The sequence below is a fragment of the Myotis yumanensis genome, unplaced genomic scaffold, assembly GCF_028538775.1.
Source record: "Myotis yumanensis isolate MYYU_CA2020_CCGP unplaced genomic scaffold, mMyoYum1.0.hap1 SCAF_17, whole genome shotgun sequence".
NCBI lineage: Eukaryota > Metazoa > Chordata > Mammalia > Chiroptera > Vespertilionidae > Myotis > Myotis yumanensis.
Genome location: NW_027223768.1, coordinates 36,942,503 through 36,962,899, shown reverse-complemented (window position 1 = coordinate 36,962,899; position 20,397 = coordinate 36,942,503). Strand labels below are relative to the sequence as shown.

The window sequence follows — 20,397 nt, the reverse complement described above, 5'->3', positions numbered from 1 at the left end:
CCAACAGCATTCCTTTCATAGGTAGAGTATTTTAAACACTTGAGTATTTTAAACACTTAGAATATTTTTAAAACTTGAATTTTTCTATATATAATGAGATGATCTTTCCACTTAAAAACTATCCCAGCTTTATGTATTAGTTTTCGACTGCTGCTGTAACAAATCACACACATGTAGTAGCTTAAAACAACACAGATTTATTATCTTACGGTTCTGGAGTTGGACACAGGTCTCACTGGGGTAAAGTGAGGTGTCAGTGGGTTTGCATTCCTTCCAGAGGCTCGAGAGTCAATCCTTTCACAGTGTAAAGGCCTCGTATATTCCTTGACTCATGATCCCCTTCCTCCTTTTTTATTTTATTATATATACACACTGAGTGGCAGATTATTATGACCACCTGACATTTGTAGGCAAAGTAGCTATAATTTTGAGCTGAAGTTGCTAGAGGGCCAGACCATTATAAATAGGGAAGCAGGTTGTTTACCACGACAGTAGAAATGGGTTTTTTCTGAAGATATGGGTAAACAACGCGATTTAACAGCCTTTGAATGTGGGATTTATATAACACTGAGTGGCCAGATTATTATGACCACCTGACGTTTGTAGGCAAATTAGCTGTACACTGCATCGTATGGGATATGGAAGCCGAAGGCCTGTTCAAACACCTTTGCTGTCTGCAGTTACCAAGATAAAACATCTCCAATTCGCACAGGACCACAAGGATTGGATAGTCGAGCATTGAAAAAAAGTCATGTGGTCCAATGAATCACGTTTCCAGTTGCATCATGCAAATGGCAGAGTGAGAATTTGGCGAAAACAGCATGAAAGCATGCACCCCACATGCATGAGTACAACCCTTCAAGCTGGTGGGGGCAGTGTTATGGTTTGGGGCATGTTTTCCTGGCATGAATATGGGCCCTTTAATTTATGTGGAACAACGTCTGAATAGCACAACATACCTAAGTATCGTTGCTGATCAAGTTCATCCTATCATGTTGATGGCGTATCCCAATGGAGATGGCTTCTTCCAACAAGACAATGTGCCATGCCACGGTGCTCGCATTGTGCAGGAGTGGTTTCAAGAACATGAGGGAGACTTTACCTTGCTTAGGTGGCCCCCACAATCACCAGATCTCCATCCAATTGAGCATTTGTGGGACAAAGTTAAAAGAGCCATCAGGCAGCTGGTTCCACAACCATCAAATCTCATAGAACTGGACAGTGCTATTCATCAGGCATGGTGTCAGATTCCTCGCATCACCTTTCAACATCTTGTGGAGTCAATGCCAAGAAGAATCGTCACAGTATTGAAGGCAAAAGGTGGCCAAACAAAGTGCTGATGCGGTGGTCATAATAATCTGGCCACTCAGTGTAAGTCCTCAGGATATAATGTACAGATGGTGACTCTAGTTAACAATACTGGGATGTCTATCTGAAAATTGCCGAGAGTAACTACGTATGGTGACAGATGTTAACTAGACTTATTGTGGTGATTACTTTGCAATATACATAAAAATATCAAATAATTATGTTGTACACCTGAAACGAATATGTTATTGTTAATTATAATCTCAATTTAAAAAACAATGGATTTATTCCTGGCTGCTGTGGCTCTATTGGTTGAGCATCACCCTGGGCACCTTTCACCAGTTAAATTTCCAGTCAGGGCACATACCCAGGTTGAGGGTTCGATCCCCAGTCAGGCACGTGCAGGAGGTAGCAATAGATGTTTCTCTCTCACATTGATGTTTTTTTTCTCTCTCCCTCTCCCTTCCTCTCTCTCTCTAAAATCAATTTTTAAAAATTATGGATTTATGAAACAAGTGATAAAAATAAACCATGAAATCAGTAGAAATTATTTTTAAATTGAGAAGCACATTGTAAAAAAAATTTTCAGATTCTATCAAAAAAAGGTAAGAGGAATATACAAATTTTAAATATAATAAACAAGCACTTGGCTTGTTTGACAATCCAATTAACAAGGAGAAGAAAATAATATGAACACATAGGGAAAATATTAAATTTCTCTATTTGACATAAAAATTCAACATTGATGAATATTGCATAAAACTCATATTATTACACAAAAGTGAGGAAAATCTGGTTAATGAGCACCACCAATTCAAAGAACATTTAAGACTAATTACTGAATAATGTCTTGAAATCCTACAACTCATATAAGAAAGAAATTTAGCACAGATGTTCCCAATTTGACATCATAAAAACTGATATGATTTTACCAACCACAAACTATAAAATGCAACATTCAAATGCATCATAATAATAAAGGTATTGATCCATCCATGCCAGAGGAAAGACTGAATTATCATTCTGTTCTTTCTATATAAAGTAATATTTTAAAGCCATTGTCACTTGAAGAGACAAAGAATAAACAGCCAAAAAAGGTAAGGGTGAACTATTTGAGAGCAAATTCATACAAATCTATCTCTTCTAGATATTATGTCTATCGTATTTTCCAGGTTTTTAAAATTTTATAATTTGTTGTGATTTATTACTCTAAATAAATGTTTACTCCTGTCATCAATTTAATATCAATGATTTTGTATTGTTTTTCTTAAATGGGGCTTCCAAAATTGGGTAAATAAGTAAAAAAGCAGCCTGTCCCTTCTCAGCAAATCTTGGCTCAAAATTGCAGCCATAACCAGTGGGGATGGGAGGGTGCCCCTTCCTCCCCTCACCGCCTCTCCCACCTTCTCCCCTGAGCCCTTCCTTTCTTCCTCTCATTTCTACCTGCTGGCATCTTTGGGGTCTTCCTTCTATACCAGTGGTTCTCAACCTTGACTGCACATTAGAATCACCTGGGAATCTTTTTAAAATCCTGATTTCTGGGCCTCACCCTCCGGAAATTCTGTTTCTTTGTTACTAATGTTGTGGCCCCACCCCATAACAAAGAAACAGAATTTCCGGAGGATGAGGCCCGGAAATCAGGATTTTAAAAAGATTCCCAGGTGAGTCTAATGTGCAGCCAAGGTTGAGAACCACAGTTCTATACCATCCCTGATCTCTCACTTCACTCTCACCGCCCCACAGTGAGAGCAATGGAGGCGGTTTAAGAAGCTGAAGGTGCCTGAGGAATAACAGGTATCTAGATTATCAGCCCAATCCTAACCCCACCTCTGGCTGCGTGACTCTTCCTACTGGGTTGCCACTCCCAGAGACGCCTCAGAATGAACCATGGATTGCTGGTTAGGGGCCAGGAGCCTGGAGCCAGGAGCTCCGCGCCAGGAGAGGAGCTGGGAGCAGAGCCCAGAACCCTGGGTTGGCCTGGGTCCCGCGCTCCCCCTCACCCCACTGGGCCTCGGAGCCTTCCTGGGGGCTGGTCAGGCCGGTCCCACTCTGCTGGCCGCCTGTGCTCCACACTCTGGCTGAGGCGGGAGGCGTTGGTTGGAATTTTGACTCTGTGATGAATAAGCACATCTAGATGGGATGAGTCTGGGAGACAAGACCCAGAGGAGCCATTTGGTTAAAATGAAAAGGCTGGACTCACTTGAGCATGTCTCCTGTGTGAGAAGAAAGACTGACTCCTGACTCTCCTTCCCTCCCTCCCTCCCTCCCTCCCTCCTTCCCTCCCTCCTTCCCTCCCTCCCTCCCTCCTTCCCTCCCTCCCTCCCTCCTTCCCTCCTTCCCTCCCTCTTTCCCTCCCTCCTTCCTTCCCTCCCTCCCTCCCTCCTTCCCTCCTTCCCTCCCTCCTTCCCTCCCTCCCTCCCTCCTTCCCTCCCTCCTTCCCTCCCTCCCTCCCTCCCTCCTTCCCTCCCTCCCTCCCTCCCTCCCTCCTTCCCTCCCTCCCTCCCTCCTTCCCTCCCTCCCTCCCTCCCTCCCTCCCTCCTTCCCTCCCTCCCTCCCTCCTTCCCTCCTTCCCTCCCTCCTTCCCTCCTTCCCTCCTTCCCTCCCTCCTTGAAATGCATTTAGGAACCTGCCCTTCTGAACACAGGAATCAGAGATGCTGAGAGTGAGTGTGGGATGCGGGTAGGAGGACCACATATGTGGAATGAACAAAAGTGATGGGGCTGCCACACTGCTGCGGAAGAGTTTGTGTTAAGTGTACTTGATGTTTTGTTGGTGATGGTCTATTTTGCTCGTGTTTTTTCGGAACTCCAAGCTACACACATCCTGGGAATTCTTCAGGACAGGGGCCCCCACCTCCTTCCTCTGGGCCTGCCCCCTTTGCCCTGTGCAGCTTCTGCTCCTATTTTAGGGGTACCAATGGCCTGTGATGAGAATTCTGGGATGCCCACTCAGTTCTCAGAAAAGCGCCGATTCCCAGTGGTCGGCAAACTCATTAGTCAACAGAGCCAAATATCAACAGTACAACGATTGAAATTTCTTTTGAGAGCCAAATTTTTTAAACTTAAACTATATAGGTAGGTACATTGTTATTAACTTAATTAGGGTACTCCTAAGACTTAGGAAGAGCCACACTCAAGGGGCCAAAGAGCCACATGTGGCTTGCGAGCCGCAGTTTGCCGACCACGGTTCTAGGCTGTTCATAGCCAGCAATTCCGTCTAGGACAGCCTACAAGCTCCCCCATGGGTGGCCTGCCTGGGCAACACAGTGAGGAAGGAAAGCAGGGGCTGATCCTGGAGCCAGACCAGCAGGGTTTGGGCCCTGGCTCCTCCGCGTACAGCTGAGACACCTTGGGCAACCTGCCCACCCACTTGGGCCTTGTTTTCTTATCCGGGAGATGGGGTGAGAGCCCAAAAGAGAGGCTCTGTGAAGAGAAGACCAGGCTCAACAGTCAACGGACACAGTGCCTGCTGCTTTTCTTCCCTTTTCCTTCCTCCAGAGAAGAGGACATTGGGTGGGTGGTGGGCGTGGGGAAATGGCTTTGTCCTCAGTGCAGTCTAAACACAACAGGAATCAGACTGTAAATATTCAGTTGCAAGGGCACCTGGAAGGTTACTTTTCTCCCCTCTTCTTCCTGGAACACTTGAACTCTCAAACACTACCTTCATGTCCTTCTAAAACAAAGGAGGGCTTACCACACAAACATTTACATGCATAAATTATTTTACTCGAAGTATTTGCTGCCTTCCCTCTTTCTTCAAAATTCTCTCTCTCTCATCCTTACAGCCTGAGAGACCAGGCACAGGGCAGAAGCAGGGAGAGAGTATGAGGAACGAAGAAATTCAGGACCACGGAGAAAGATTGTGGGCACCAGGGAGACAGTAGGGGTGTGGGGAAGGGATATGGGGGTGGGAGCAGAAGTGGGGACTACGGGGGGGGGGGCGGGGGGGGGGGATTTCTGCAGCTGGAGACCCTGGATCCAGAGTGAAGAGGAAGGAAGGAGGAGAGGACACCGGCCAGAAGGGCAATATCGCCTGAAGTGGTGCCCTCCACCCAAGGAATGAGGAACTGAATCTCCAGAGAAGTGACAGAGAGAGCCCCATTGCTGGTCACATACATCCCCACCCTCCACCCCTCCCCCAACCCGGCCACATTCCCCCGGGATAGATATCCCCCGGGCCAAGAAAAAAGACATAAGGAATCTACGGCCTCCCCCTGTTCCCTTCAAAACCTCATCCCCACCCTGCGGCCCATCCCAGCTCCTTGGGCCAGCATTGCAGTGCCTGGACTCACCTCCACTTGGCTGACACCAGCTTTCCCACCTACGCGAGACCAGCATGGGCCCTGGACTGGGTGTCAGATGCTGAGATAAGGCCAAGGAGAGGAAAACCGCCAACGCCAGGAAGTTAGACGTTCCCCTGGCAACCCAGTTACAGTCACCAAACAGTGCAAGGTCAGGGGTAGGACAACTCCCATTCAAGGCCTCAGGCCAGGGCCCTCCATTTTCATGTTGGAGAAACTTCTCTCCAGTCTCCTAAGACAGTGCCTGGGAAGTATGGGGGACAGGGTTTAAAATGCCATGTAAGGCACCACCCCCAGGCCTCACTGAAGATTCTCAACCTAGGACCACCGGAATCTGCATTTCATGAAGCTGGGACTCCTTGAGGCAGGGCTGGGGGAAGATACAGGACAGAGGGGGCAGCCCCGGCACCCTGTGTCCGCTAAGGTCTACAGCCAGCCTCATCCCCAGGGGTGCTAGACTTTGGGTCTTTTCAATTTCCAGTGAGTAACCAGGAGTCCAGACACCTGGGTCCTAGTACACACAGAACCAATTCCAAACCACAAACGTTGATGGAGCTCCTTCTGAGCCAAGCCACTACTGTTCCAAGCCATATGAAGAGACACAGGTATGCTTTCTTTTTTAAAAAAATAACTTTTATTGATTTCAGAAAGGGAGAAGGAGAGAGAAACATCAATGATGAGAGAGAATCATTGATTGGCTGCCTCCTGCACGCCCCCTATGTGCTCCGACCTGGAATCGAACCGTGACCTCCTGGTTCATAGGTCAAAGCTCAACCACTGAGCCACACTGGCCAGGCAAGGTATGCTTTCTACTCTCAAGAACCCTGGGACCTGCACATCACTTACAGTCTCTAGGTTTCAGTTTCTTCCTTATCTCCAAAGAGTATACAAATACTGAAACCTCCCCAAGAGGTGATGAGGCCCCCTGGAATTATTCCTGTGGACGTGCCCTGAAAGAAACACTCTCAGAATTGTCCTGGTGGTTGTGGTGGCTTTTATTGCTGGAGGTAGAAGTTGGGTTGTCAGGGGGCTCCAAAAGGTCAGGGAGCCTTGAGGACAGAAACCCTAAATTGCAGGATCCAGGGGCTGGGCCTTGGGGCTTCTCCATCCGTTCCTTCCCGAAGCTGCCAGATCTTCAATTGCCTGAAAGGGGCGGCTCCTGCAAAACTGAACTTCCTGCACCTCTCCCCAGGCTTGACCTCTCCCTTCCTCACTGTGGCCCGGCCTCCACTCACAGAAAAACTGCAGTTCATGCTGGCTGCAGACCAAACCCTTCCCCAAGGCCAGCCCCCTCACAAGGGAGCCCTCTGATAGGAAGAACAATTAGCGTGGACTCATTTTGTCGTAAGTTTAAATCCCAGGTCAGCCACTACCTGGGTTTTACAAGTTACTTTTGCTTCCTTAGCCTCAGTTTTCTCGTCTGTAAAATGGGAGAGAATAATACCGGTGTGGCAAAAGTAGGTTTACAGTTATACATGCTCGAAACACGGTTTACTTATTAATTATTGCATAATTTTCCATATAGACAACGGTAAGCCTACTCTTGCCCCCACGTTAGCCCCACTCTGTCATTTGTGGTGAACTCAAGCCCCTTCTCCTGGATTTCCCGTCCCAGCAACAGACAACACAATTTGCTTAGCTGCTGAAATCAGTAGCCTGTCTTTCTAGATCAGGGGTGGGCAAACTTTTTGACTCGAGGGCCACAATGGGTTCTTAAACTGGACCGGAGGGCAGGAACAAAAGCATGGATGGAGTGTTTGTGTGAACTAATATAAATTCAAAGTAAACATCATTACATAAAAGGGTACGGTCTTTTTTTTTTTTTAGTTTTATTCATTTCAAATGGGCCGGATCCGGCCTGCGGGCCGTAGTTTGCCCACGGCTGTTCTAGACCCTTCTCCTCCATCTTCACGCTCCACAGCCAAGCCGAGAGCACTACACAATTTTGAAATCCACCCCCCTGGCCCTCCCCTTAACCCAGGCTACTCTCACTCCAGCCTGGCTACTGCAGTAACCCCCTCAAGCCTGCATGCCTCATCGTCCTCCCCACCGCTAGACTGTTCTCTACCCTGCAGCCTGAGGGAACCTTCTAAATAGAGCACAACTCTTATCTCTTCATTCTCCTTCATTTTAATCCTCCCGTGGCTCCCCATGCCCGAATGAAGTGTCCAAAATTATTCATTTGACTTTGAGGGTCCTTGGATGATCGGCCCTGCTCCCCTTTTCCATTACATTCCTCGGCACCTTACCCCTGTAAACACAGACATTCTGCAGCCCAGCGCTGCACAAGCTCACCCCCAGCCCGTGCACATGCGCACACCAGCCTGGGACACTCTCCTCACCACCACGGGCCTCTCCTTCATGCTTCTAATTGTCCTTAAATCCTCAGCTCAGACATCGGCCTCCTCCAGAAATCTTCCCTGCCATCCCTCCTGTGTGAAGCACCTCCCTGTGAGCTCTCAGTACCTGACTCTCGTCACACCACATATCACATTATATGACAACTGGCTCTTTGCTTTTCCAGCTCCTCCCAGGAGGCAGAGACTGTATGTGTCTTGTTTACTGCTCTCTCCCCCAGCACCCAGCAGAGGTCTTGCCCTGAATAGGTGCTCAAGAAATATTTTTTGAAATAATGAAGGAAAAAATATAGCTAAAGCTCCTAGCACATTGACTAGCACAAAGTGGGAATGCATAGCATCAGCACGTCATGGTTCATCCCCACTCTGGGCACATCTCTCCGATGGAAACAATTCAAAAGTCAGGTCCTGCCAACAGGAGGTGAGATGGTGTGACAGCCCTGGTGTGGAGATGTTTGTCCGACCCTCCCTTCCCCCTGCCCAGTGATGTGGATTGATCTGTCCCTACCCAACCCCTGGCCCTCACCCGGACTCAGGCCTCTGTGCCCACCCCCACCGCAGGCAGGGAAGGAATGTCCCCTCGCCCTCTTCCTGACACTTGGTCTCTAACCACAGCCAGTGACTGCTCCTGGTTCTGGAGGAGTCCCTCTCACCTGCAGCACCATTGCCCAGGGCAGGTTGGGAAAAGGACCCCTGATAGGTGCCCTCAACTTGCCATCCCACCACCAGCAGCCTCCCCTCTGGAGATGGCCCAGGACTGGAAGGTCGGGGACTGGTCCTTAGGGAAGAGCCCCGTTTGCATTCCTCCAGAGATGCGTATCACTGGCCTTCTGGGTTATCAGAACTGCTATCTGCCTTTCATCCCTACAGGACTGGGCAATTTGAGCGAAAAGATCATATATGAATCTTCATATCCCCCCTAAGGCCTGACAGAGTAGAACCTCAAAAACTGTTGAATGGATGAATACATGAATTAAGAAATGGGTGTGTGAGAGCATTCCCAGGCAGAATTTTCCATTTTCCACCTCAAAAAGATGGGATTTGTCCTGTTATTAAAGCTCCTCCTCCTGACCCTTAAGAGATTCCAGAGGCTAGTAACCTTCAGAGTCAAGAGGATAATTTTCCTTTGTCTAATCTCATTTCTCTAGAGGTAACTTCAGTGCATTTTCTTTTCAGCGACCTCCCTCCATAGCCACTGGGACTGAAATGTATTTCTTTGTGAGGAGACAATTACTAATTTACCCTTTAGCCTTCTCCGCAACAAATTTGATCCCGGGCCCTTTATTGTTCCCGCCCTGGAGCCCAGCCCTTTCCCTGTTCCACTGCTCCTTGGGCTGTTTGCCAAGCTCTCAAAGGCCTCCTGGGCTGTAGAGGTAGGAATGAGACATTCTGTTCTCCCCATGTGCAAGCACACAGATGCTTACACACGCACCACAGGATACACACCTCCCTGCACCCACAATCCCCAGTCCTCGGTGAACACATGCTCACAGGCAGCTCCCATTCACCGCCCTAGACTCTTCTCCTCCACCTAAGCTAGTCCCGGGCATTCTCACACCTGGACACACGCTCACAGGTGCAGGAGCAAACCGCACACACCTGCTGTGAGCCAAACTGGGTGGAGCTGCCGAAGCCCTCGTCCTCCCCCTCCAACTCTCCTTTCCCTTGGCCACAAAGGGCCGGGCCTACTTTCTCTCCACCTCCACAGTACTTTTCCACTTCGAGGCTGAAGGCAAGGAGTCAATGAGCCAAAGTCGGCTCCTCTCTCTTCCTCCCGCCCTCCTCCCACCGACTCCAAATCCCCAATGCACCTTGCATTTGCCCAGAGCAACACGCCACTCTCCATCCCCTTCCCAGCCTCCCCTCCTCTGGCTGAAGGGAGCACTGGCTTCTGGGGTTCTTACCTTTTGGAAATGAACATGGGGAAGCACTGGAAGCTGACAGACAGGAGGGCTGCTGGGACCCTGGCCTGGCAGGGCAGTGTGTCATCAGCCCAGGGGACTCAGGCACAGAGCAGTGTGATACTCACTCATTCAACACCTTTTGTCACCCTCATCCCTCGAAGCTGAGCCTAGAACGGCACAGATTTAGCCAGGTTGACCGGGCTCAGATCCCTGTCCCCCCACTTTACGTGTCCTTGGGCAAATGTCTTGCCCTAAGACCCAGTGTGCTCATCTGGAAACAAAAGGAGGAAATACAGTAACATCCACCTCCTATTGTCAGAATCCACTGGTAGAAGACTGGTTCTCTTGCCTCTGTACCATGCTGTGTCTCATGAACTTGTGAGGCAGGTGGCCAATAATTCAGCTATAATTGAATCAGGGAAGGGTGCTTTTTTAGTATCAATATCCGTGAATTCAATGCTTTTTCTGTAATGACATCACTCTCCTTCAGTGGCATTCCACAAACCTTCCCTGAAAGGGAGATAAAGGGGGTGGAGGGAGGGCCAATCCCTGGGAATCTGCACACAGGCGGCGGCCTATCTTATCTTTGCCCAAGGAGAAGATATTTGCAGTCAGCAAGCAAATCCCACCTTCCTGCTGGTGTGGTCAGATCAGGCTGAGGCACTGGGCTGGCTACTTCTGCACAGCCCTGGTAAGGGCTTGCCGCACAGTAGGTGCTTCTTGGCAGGAGGAGCCACAGTGGGGCAGGGGAATGGTGGGAGAAAGGCACAATGCGGAGAGGGGGGCGTCCCCTCCTAAGGAAACAGATCTGTGGAAGTAGAAAGGAAGAGACAATGCGGACCAGGCCCCTGGGCTGGCTGATTGAGGTGGCACCTGATGTGGGAGGCTGGCCCAGGGTCTCTCAACACAGGGTCTGATGGGAAGGCCATGGAGTAGAAACACCAGGGGTTAGAAACTAAGGGTGGAACATTCATGCCTGGGGGAGGGCTAGCTCAGAACAGCCTGACCCCAAACCTTACCATCTTGGTCCATGGCTCCGCGTCTGGAAGGGAAGCTTGCTGCCAGTCTTGCCCAGCATGCAGCTCACAAGTTCATGGGGATCGACCAACAAGGCTTCCTCCTTCCAGCTACCACCACCAACTCCCAGCTCATTCCCCAGCTCACCAGCTCTTCACCATGGAAACCCTGCCCGGGGCCTCAAGCTAGTCTGGCCACCTGGCCCCAGGCCTGCAAGAGTGGCCTCCCCCTTAGACTTGCCAGTACCTGGGGCTGTACCAGCCACCAGCCCCACCCTCCTGCAGTGCCTGAGAAGGAGCACCTGGCAGGACTGCCCAATTCCTTGGGTAGGTCAAGGCCCCCCTCCCTGTGGACACTGCCCACATACCCTGCATGATGGCTCCCAGCCCAAGAGGAGTTGAGAGGGCCAGTCCCTTCTCAACCCCAACCTCCCTCACCTAAACCAAAAGGAAAAGATGGAGGATATCAAAGATGAGGGTGAGGATTGCAGCCTTTCACTCAACAACCTCCCCATATTCTTCAGTCTTGCACTTCCCCCCACAGTCCCTCTCCAACAGTGGGCTCAGGGGCCCCAGACACAGCCAGCCAGAGTCCATCCAAAAAAAGGGAGATTCTTTATTCAAAATCATTACTCAGATTCTTCAAGCCCCAGCCCAGAGAGGGCAGCCCTCCCTCCCCTCTCCCCTCACCCCACCCCTGAGCCAACGCGAGGGGAATGGAAAATGAGAAGCCAAGAGAGCCTCTGCCAGGGCAGGCTGCCTCCAGTGTGTGGTGAGCCCGGTCCAGCTGCAGCAGGGTGGCAGCTGCCACCGACCCCTCCCTATAAATTCAGTCTCTGCAGCCACAGCTGTGGGGAGGCGTATTTGTGGAAGGGAGGCCCAAAGGCTGCGTCGCTGACCCCAGCCGTGGAATGGATTGAGAGGTCAGGGGAGGAGAGGTATGAAGGAGGAGGAAGACGCCCTAAATTTTGGTCCCGGGGGAAAAGAGGCCAGTTGGTCCAGTTTCTGTGTGTTTGGAGAAGGGAATGTATTAGTAAGCACAGGGAGAGAGGCCGCCATTGGGCACCCCCAGAGGAGATGCGCCAGGCCACGGCCTCCCCCTGGCAGAGAGGAGCCTGAGGGCTCCAGGGGCTCTTGGGAATGTCACTGCTAAAATATATATTTATATATATTAACCATCCAAGGAGGGGCAGGAGCGGGGCGGGGAGCGGATCAGAGGATCTGGCGTGGCATCCCATAGCCGGTCATGCCCGCCTGAGACGCCCCGCGGTTGGTGCCCATCTGTAACCCAATCACGTTCTTGCCCTCTTGCAGCTGGTTGTCTGAGAAGTTCCGGGGGTTCTCCTTGGACTTCCTGGGTGGAGAGGGAGGGCTGGTTAGGAGGAGGTTGAGGCTGCCCCAGTCATGTCCTCCCTTTGCCAGCTCTGCCCTTGAGCCTTGAGCTCTCTGAAACCACCTCCTCGCTCTCCAATGGGAGTCCCGGGCCGGAGGATGAAGTAAATGAAGGTGAAAGTACTTTGCACACGGCCAGCTGCTAGAATGGGACAGGAACGGGCAGGGTGACCACGCCTGCCCAGGCCTGGGCAGCCCCAGCCATACTCACTTAGGAAACCAGTTGGGGTCCCCAGAGAAAAGGCCATCATCCCGGGCTACTGCCAGCCCACCCAGGTTCATCAGCGTCCGCTGCACGCAGGCCATGTTCTTTCCTAGGAAGGAGAAGGAGGTGTTGGCCTCAGCAGAGCTGCGGTCCTGAATACCAGGGTTCCACCTCTATCACTAAGTCAGCAGGCCCAGCTTCCAAATTCTTTTCCTCTTCATCCCCACACCTTTTCCCATCCCAGCCCCCTACATGGTCAGCTCCCCATAAGACGCACACACGTGCAAGGACAAACACATGCAAGTGCATGCATGTGTGAGGACAGATACTTGTGAGTGCATACACATGTGGGGACAGACACGTGTGAGCGCACACACGTGCGAGGGCGCACATGTGCGAGCACACACACGTGCGAGCGCATACACGTGCTAGGGCACATGTGCGAGTGCACACACACCTACTCCACCACACCCCTCTTTGTCCTCAGAATACCAGAAACCTGCCCCTTCCCCCTGGTCAAGATGACCCAGCCTGGTCTCTGGTCCCCTGGATGACAGCGCTGTGCCCTGGCCCACCTTCCCAGAGGTCCACCGTCTGGAAGATGTCGGTGGTGTTGATGCCGTAGCGCTCGGCTGCTTGCAGGAACTGAGAGATCTGCTCCATCTGCTTGAAGGCCATGGTGGAGGCCTGGATCTTCTTCACTGGGGCCTGCCCCTCTGGGTACAGCCCGTTAATGAGCTCACACAGCACCTGGGGGAGGGCGGCAGGTGTGTAGAGGTGAGGTCACGCCCACCGAAGATCAGAGCGCTCCACCCTCAGGCCAGAGACAGTGACCCACAGGTCTCTCTCCCTCTGAACACACCTGTCAGCCTCAGGCTCCTGCCAGGCCGGGCTTCTGAGGCCAGAGTGAAAACCTCATATTTTAATATCAACAGTTCTTTCCTTTGAGTACCTGGTGTCATCTAGGGCCTCCACGGCGAGGCCCATTCACACACACGCCCATTCACTCACACACACACACACACACACACACACCCCTTCACTCAGTGGGAGGGAGGGAAGCGTGCACCCTCTCCAGGCTCAGGAAGAAGTCGGGTCGGGTAAGCCCTCCTTCTTCAGGTGAAACAACCCCAGTTCCCAGACCCGGCCCTGCTCTCCCAGCACCTCCGGTCCGAGGGGCCCAGCACTCACCGTGCCATCCTTGAGCCAGTTCTGGAAGTTCTCCCGCCCGGGCTGGGGCCGGCCCACATCCTTGCGGCACTGGGTGGTGATCCACTGGATCAGGATCTGCTCCAGGTCTGCATCGTACTGTTTCTCAATCTTCTGCTGCACCTCGCGGCTCAGACCGTAGGCGGGTCCCCTGTTGGCCATTCTGAAGGGTGGTGGTGGCTGTGGGAAGCTGGGAAGGGGACACACCCAAGCCTTCGGTCAGCACTCTGCAGGCTGTGGGGGTGGGGGGGCTCTGCCTGCAAGGACACACATCATACCCCCATGGAGGCCCCCAGAGGTGAGAACGGCTGCCAAATGAGGGAACCCTCATCTTGAGCACTGAACATGGGCTAGAACAGCACTGCTCCGAACCCTGGCCACACAGGCCACCTTGGGTTCCCACCCCCGTGACATGCAGTTTGTTTATCATTAAGGCTTCCACTAAGTTTCATTTAAATGGCTCCACTACTGCCCTAGCCGGCTTGGCTAAGTGGATAGGGCGTCAGCCTGCAGACTGAAGGGTCTCGGCTTTGATTCCGGTCAAGGGCATATGCCTGGGTTGCGGGCTCGATCCCCAGTAGGGGACATGCAGGAGGCAGCCAATCAATGATTCTCTCTCATCACTGATGTTTCTATCTCTCTCTCTGTCTCTCCCTTCCTCTCTGAAATCAATAAAAATATATTTAAAAAAATAAAAATAAATGAATGGCTCCACTACTAAAATGAAATGTAAAGCCCACTGGGATAGGATAAGGGGTAAATAAGGTCAAGATAGGGAGGTTAGCCCCTGGTTCGGGGTGGTGACTTTTAACAAAGGCAAACTAGCCCTGACCGGTTTGGCTCAGTGGATAGAGCGTCAGCCTGCGGACTGAAGGGTCCCAGGTTCGATTCCAGTCAAGGGCATGTACCTTGGTTGCGGGCACATCCCCAGTAGGGAGTGTGCAGGAAGCAGCTGAATCAATGTTTCTCTCTCATCGATGTTTCTAACTCTCTATCCCTTTCCTTCTCCCTTCCTCTCTGTAAAAAAATCAATAAAAATATATTTTTTTTAAAAAAAAACAAAAAACTGAAGGCAAACTGATCATTCTAACCCCAACCCTGCTTTTTTCAGCCCTGGGAAGGAGAAGGATTTGGGGAAGGAGAAAGAATAGAGAGTGGCTTGGGAAGCCAACTGAGCACCACTCTTTGTGCTAGAAACTGTAGCAGATAGAAGTCGCTTCTCCTAAAGTTGCCCACGGTACCACCAGAGAGACACAGTGAACACATATTAAAGGGCAAGGGTTGTACACGACAAATACCAGACTACACAGTCAGACCACATGTTGTAGGTATTCAGAAAAGTGTCTGGGCAGGAGCAGCTTGTAGGGCCTTCCTGGAAGAGGCAGGTCTGAGTACACCCTTCACAGATTTCAGCAGGCAAAAGGAACTGCCCACGAGAAGCCAGGCAATGAAAACAAATTTGAGCCCTGGCCCGTTGCTCAGTGGTTAGAGCAGCAGACCTCTGACCAAAGGATCTCAGGTTCGATTCCCAGCCAGGTCAAGGACACATACCTTGGTTGCAGGTTCCCCAGCCCCATCAGGGTGTGGGCAAGAGGCGACCAATGGATGTATCTCTCTGGCATTGATGCTCGCGCCCACCCCCCCCTCACCCCCCCCCGCCCTTCAACTCTCTCTAGAAATTAAAAATTATCCTCCGGCCGAAACCGGTTTGGCTCAGTGGATAGAGCGTCGGCCTGCGGACTGAAGGGTCCCAGGTTCGATTCCGGTCAAGGGCATGTACCTGGATTGCGGGCACATCCCCAGTGGGAGATGTGCAGGAGGCAGCTGATTGATGTTTCTCTCTCATCGATGTTTCTAACTCTCTATCTCTCTCCCTTCCTCTCTGTAAAAAATCAATAAAACATATTTAAAAAAAAAATTATCCTCCGATGAGGATTAAAAAAAAAATTCTATGAGGCAAAATAATGGTGCCCCCACAGATGTGTAAGTCCTCATTGCCACGACCTGTGAACGTTGCCTCACATGGTAAAAGGGTTTTGCAGGTGTGACTGAGTTAAGAATCTTGAGATAAGGAGAGGACCCTGCACCATCCAGGTGGGCTCAGTGCACTCCAAACAAGGGTCCTCATGAGCAAAAGAGGAGGCAGCTGAGTCAGAGTGGGGACAGTGAGAAGGAAGCAGAGGTGGAACTGTGGCAAGGCCAGGAGCCAAACAATGCAGGTGACCTCGAAAGGGTGGAAAGGTAATGCAATGGGCTCTCCCCGGACCCCCCATAAGGAATGCGGCCCTGCCCACACCTGATGTCAGCCAGTGAGACCTTGGGTGGGACCGGTAGAACTGTAAGAGAGTAAATGTATGTGGCTTGAAGTCACTAAGTTTGTAGTAATTTGTTACATCAGGGAACTAGTACAGGAGCCCTTTCTAGCTTGGTTCATTTAGAGATGGTATTTTTAGAGAAAAACAGGGAAAGTGGGAGGAATGGAGAACTACGCAGGAACTTCGTTTGAGGTTGGGAAGAACTGGGTGGTTTCCTGATCCGTGGCCTGAGTTGGCAGCACCTTGCTGTGTGTGGGCAGTGTGTTCCCATCCACCTCCTCACTGCCTGGGTCCCACACCCAGGGGCCTGGCGGCAATGCCACCGATGCCAGGACCCAGTCCCCTCCCTGGGTGGGCAACTGGCTGCGTGCAACAGAGCTGGCTGTCAGGGTGCTCATAAGAGGGGTCCCCAGGACAGGCACCTGTGCTCCAGGAGAGGAAGAGGAGCCACTCCTCCTGCCCACATCTGGCTCCGGGCCAGGGCAGATTTAAGGGATGAAGTCATCTGGCTCCCTCTCTCCCATGCACCCCACGTTGAACAATCCGCCACCCCCTCAGTGGGCCTGAAGGCTCGGCCTCTGGATACGTCATCAGGCCGCAGGGGCCCCAGCTGCCCCAGCCCTCTCACACCTCTCAGCCCCATGGTCCTATCTCAGGCCAGTCCCCTCCCCCACTCCCACATGGCTGCTCCTTATCCAGCTGCACATTTCCGGCAGAGATCCTCCCCATAAATCAGTTATTTTTAAACCTCATTCAGAGCAACCCACCCCACCCCACTTCCCCCGGCCTGAACAGTGGGCCAGATGAATGTCAGTCTGGGCCTTGACCCCACACAACCAGCCACACTCACGCACTCAGCTGGGGGAGGGCAGGCAACCGAGTGGCCGAGGCCTGTAGAGAGGAGACTAGCTTTCCCCCAGGCCAGACCCAACTGCTCAGCCACCACTCAGTCGAGACCTGTGACCTCTGTCACACAGGGGCAAGGCTGGACGCTTGGGAGGAAGGCGGGGGGAGGTGGGGGGAGGCTATTGTCCTTGCCCAGCAATCTGCCCTTTCCCAGCCCAATGTCCAGACCTCTCTTCTGGGGGCAGCTTCACTATTACCACTTGGGTCGCTCAAGGCTGTGTCTCCATGGGCCCACGTGGCCTCGAGCCCAGGGGTCACAGTGGCCCAGAGAGAAAAAGCGCAGAAGAATGATCAACCCACACCCCAGAGTTAGGAGAAGAGGGCAGGCCCAGAGCCTGACCCTTCCAGTGGCCCCCACAGGCAGACAGACACAGCCTTGCAGACCCACTTCTGGACACGGGGTGGACTGAGGGCCCCTCCCCCACCCCGGCGCCTGGACACAGCTGGCAGGGTCACAGCCTCCAGCTGCCGTGTCCAGGCTCCACTCCGGGCCACTGCCCTAGAGCCCTGAGGTGCCAGTCACAGGGCAGAGATCCAGGAAGGGGCAGACCCAGCCGGGCCAGCCTGTGGCAGCTGGTTCTCCTCCCCACCCCATACCAGCAGGTGAGGGCTGATGGGCTGTGGCTGCTGGGGCAGGAGTGGCCCACCCTAATGACACCCACAGGACCTACTGCTGCCCTCCCTCAAAGGAAGGGAAGGCAGCCAGTTGCCTGCTGGGCTGGGGAGAAGCTGTGGGGGAGATGCCCAAGTGCCCAAGCACAGGACCCAATGGAAAGACAACAGCTGAACGACTTAGGGGAGGTGGGAGGGGGGGTGACTGTGAGAAACCAAAACTGGAGATCTGCCTACATCTGTGGGAACAGCCCTGCACCCCGACAGAGAAGGGCACGCTGGTTGGGAAAGGAGCAGAGGCCACAGGCCCTCAGCCCTGCCCAGACCCTGGGCTAGAAGCTTACCTCACCTCCCAGGCCAATGCCAAGGAAAAGGCGGATGCGGCGTGGGGGTGGGGAGACGCAGGGTTCCTGGAGGTTTCACTGGAGACAAAGGGACTCTCCATTCATTGTGCAGATGACCCCGGGGAACTTCCCAGCTCAGAACTGGGACAAAGAGGATTCTAAAGGGCAAAGTGGGAGTCCCTGTCCCCAAAGCCAAGTGCCACATGGAACAGGCAGAAGCAAGGGCGGTGGGGAACCCAGGACTGGGGTAAGCCCCTCACCAAGAGCCGGGGAGCAGAAGCGAAAACAAGCCACACAAACAGGAAGCCGCAAGGCCTGCGGGAGGAGGGGTGAGGTGGGGATGTTGCCATAGCTTCTGTGTACCAAACAGGCACGGGTCAGGGTGGGGGCACTCCGCACGGGGGAGTGGTGACAGGCTCCGAGCGGGCAGAGGTGGGTCCTTGGGAAGGGGCCGCCTCCCGGCAGTTCTGGGGAGCAGCAGGTGCAAGACGCGCCTGCAGGAGGCCGCGTGGAGGTGCAGAGCGCACCTGGAGGACAAGGAAGTTATGGTTTGGGGCAGAGAAGTAACTCAAGAAAATGGTTCCGGAGAAGCCGACGTGCCCTGGGAACAGAGCTGGGCTCTGAGCTAAAGCCCCACACCTGACACTCCTGCGGGCAGGAGGGAAGGGGAGAAGGGATCAGGGGCCAATTCCGGGGGCAGGCAGGCAGTGGGAATGAGGAGGGGTTGCAGTCGGACTACTCGGTTCTGGGGCGCTAGGGCCCTGCTGGCCCCGCCCCACCGTGGGCTCCCCTGCAGTTTTGGGTCATCCGCGAGGACCAGGGGGAGGAAGGGGAGGGGGCTGAGCCAGGGCGGGGGTCCTCCGTCTGGTGCCCTGGGGTCAGAGATAGAACTGGGGAGCCCCCCCGAGTCCCCTCCTGCACGGCCTCCGCCGCGGCTCCCCCTCACCTCCCCCCGCTGCCTCCTGGAAGCCCCCCGATGCCAAGGTCCCCCAGGACTCCCCCGGCCGGGGCGCCGGGGCCTGCAGGGCGGGAAGGCTGCCCGCCGCTTCCGGCCCTCGGGTCCGGCCCCCTCCTGGCCACACCCTGGGCCGTAGCGACCGCGGTGAGTCACGCCGCCGGCGCTGGGGTGACGCAGCGGTCTGGGCAGCCCGCCGGCCGCCTGCCCGCAGCCGCCGCCCGCTTTCTAAGCAGCGGGCGGCGGGGGTGAGGGCCTCGGCTCACGTTGGGGCGGGAAGCGGCGACTCCTCCCGCCACCGCCTAGCGCCGGCCGGGCACCCGGCGGGCGCGGTCAGGGCTGCAGCCCCCCAGTGCCTGCGCTAGGGGGCTCCCCCAGTGCCGGCGCTAGGGGGCTCCCCCGGAGGAGATGCGGCTGCAATCCCGCCCGAACCCGGGGAGCAGAGGCCATCGTGGGGCTGCGGGAGCGCAAGCCCGTGACCCCGAGTCCCCAGGAGGCACGGACAGGCCGTCCGGGGCGCAGAGAGCGGGCAGCGCCGCACGTGTTGGGAACCAGGAAGTGCGGGGAGGTGCGGGGCGCCGAGCTGCCCAGGGACCCGGGCGCGCCGTCGCTGGGCCAACTAGCCAACCCAGACGCCCCCCTTCCGCACCCGAGGGGACCCGAGCTGCAGCTGCACGCGGGGTGCAGACCCCGGGTCCCTGCTCAGGGCCGATGCCCCGTCTGTGCACCGCAACAGGCCTGACCTCATGGCCCAGCAATGCCGCCAGGGCTGGGGCAGACCCTGACAGCGCGGGGCGACGCGGCCACCGGACCTGGCCTCCCAGCCTCTGCTCGGTCCCCAACCTCAGTGCAGCTGGTCGCCGACGGAGCTTCTCGCTTCCTAGAGAGCACCCCCCCCGCCCCCCCCCCCCCCCCCCCCACACACACACACACACGACACACACGCCATTAAAAAACCTTCCTTACCGTCGGGCGGGCAAGAGAGTGCGCACTGCGGACGGGGCTGCAGGGCGAATGGATCGCAGCGGTTGGGCTGGGGGTTTTCAGCGGCTCCCGCCTCGGACGGGGCGGACCCGGGGCGGGGCGAGGACTGGGAGGGTTTAAAGGCGCCGTAGCGGGAGCCTTGACCGAGGTTAGAAGGGAAGGGCTGTGGATGGGACCTTGGTTACAGGATCTGGGGGTCAGGGCCTCCTAGGGCAGCGGCAGTGGCCTTCACCCAGGACCACCTCTACCCCAACCCTAGAGCCAGGAGAGGCGTGCCCCAGTGGGGACGTTCCAGACTTCGGCCAGTTTATGTGGGGAAAATCCTCTTGGTTTGAAAAGAGTGGCTAGGTCCTGACCTAACCGGTTTGGCTTAGTGGACAGAGCGTCAGCCTTCGGACTGAAGGGTCCCAGGTTCGATTCCAGTCAAGGGCACATGTCCGGGCTGTGGGCTCAATCCCCAGTTGGGGGCATGCAGGAGGCTGCCGATCAGTGATTCTCTCTCACCATTGATGTTTCTACCTCTCTCTTCCTCTCTGAAATCAATAAAGAATAAAAAGGGTGGTTAGGGCCTGGCTGGCATGGCTCAGTGG

At 54.0% G+C, this 20,397-nt stretch overlaps 1 protein-coding gene across 1 annotated transcript; it reads right to left on the bottom strand.

Moving 5' to 3' along the window:
* Nucleotides 1-11,477: 11,477 nt before the first annotated feature.
* TAGLN2 (transgelin 2) lies at nt 11,478-19,877 on the bottom strand. The gene is made up of 5 exons (XM_070395882.1): nt 19,790-19,877; nt 13,674-13,881; nt 13,058-13,232; nt 12,489-12,591; nt 11,478-12,239 (listed from the first exon to the last, which is right to left on the bottom strand). Exons 2-5 carry the CDS (start codon nt 13,851-13,853, stop codon nt 12,098-12,100), a joined length of 600 nt encoding a protein of 199 aa, XP_070251983.1. The 5' UTR covers nt 13,854-13,881; nt 19,790-19,877; the 3' UTR covers nt 11,478-12,097.
* Between the last annotated feature and the right edge of the window lie 520 nt (nt 19,878-20,397).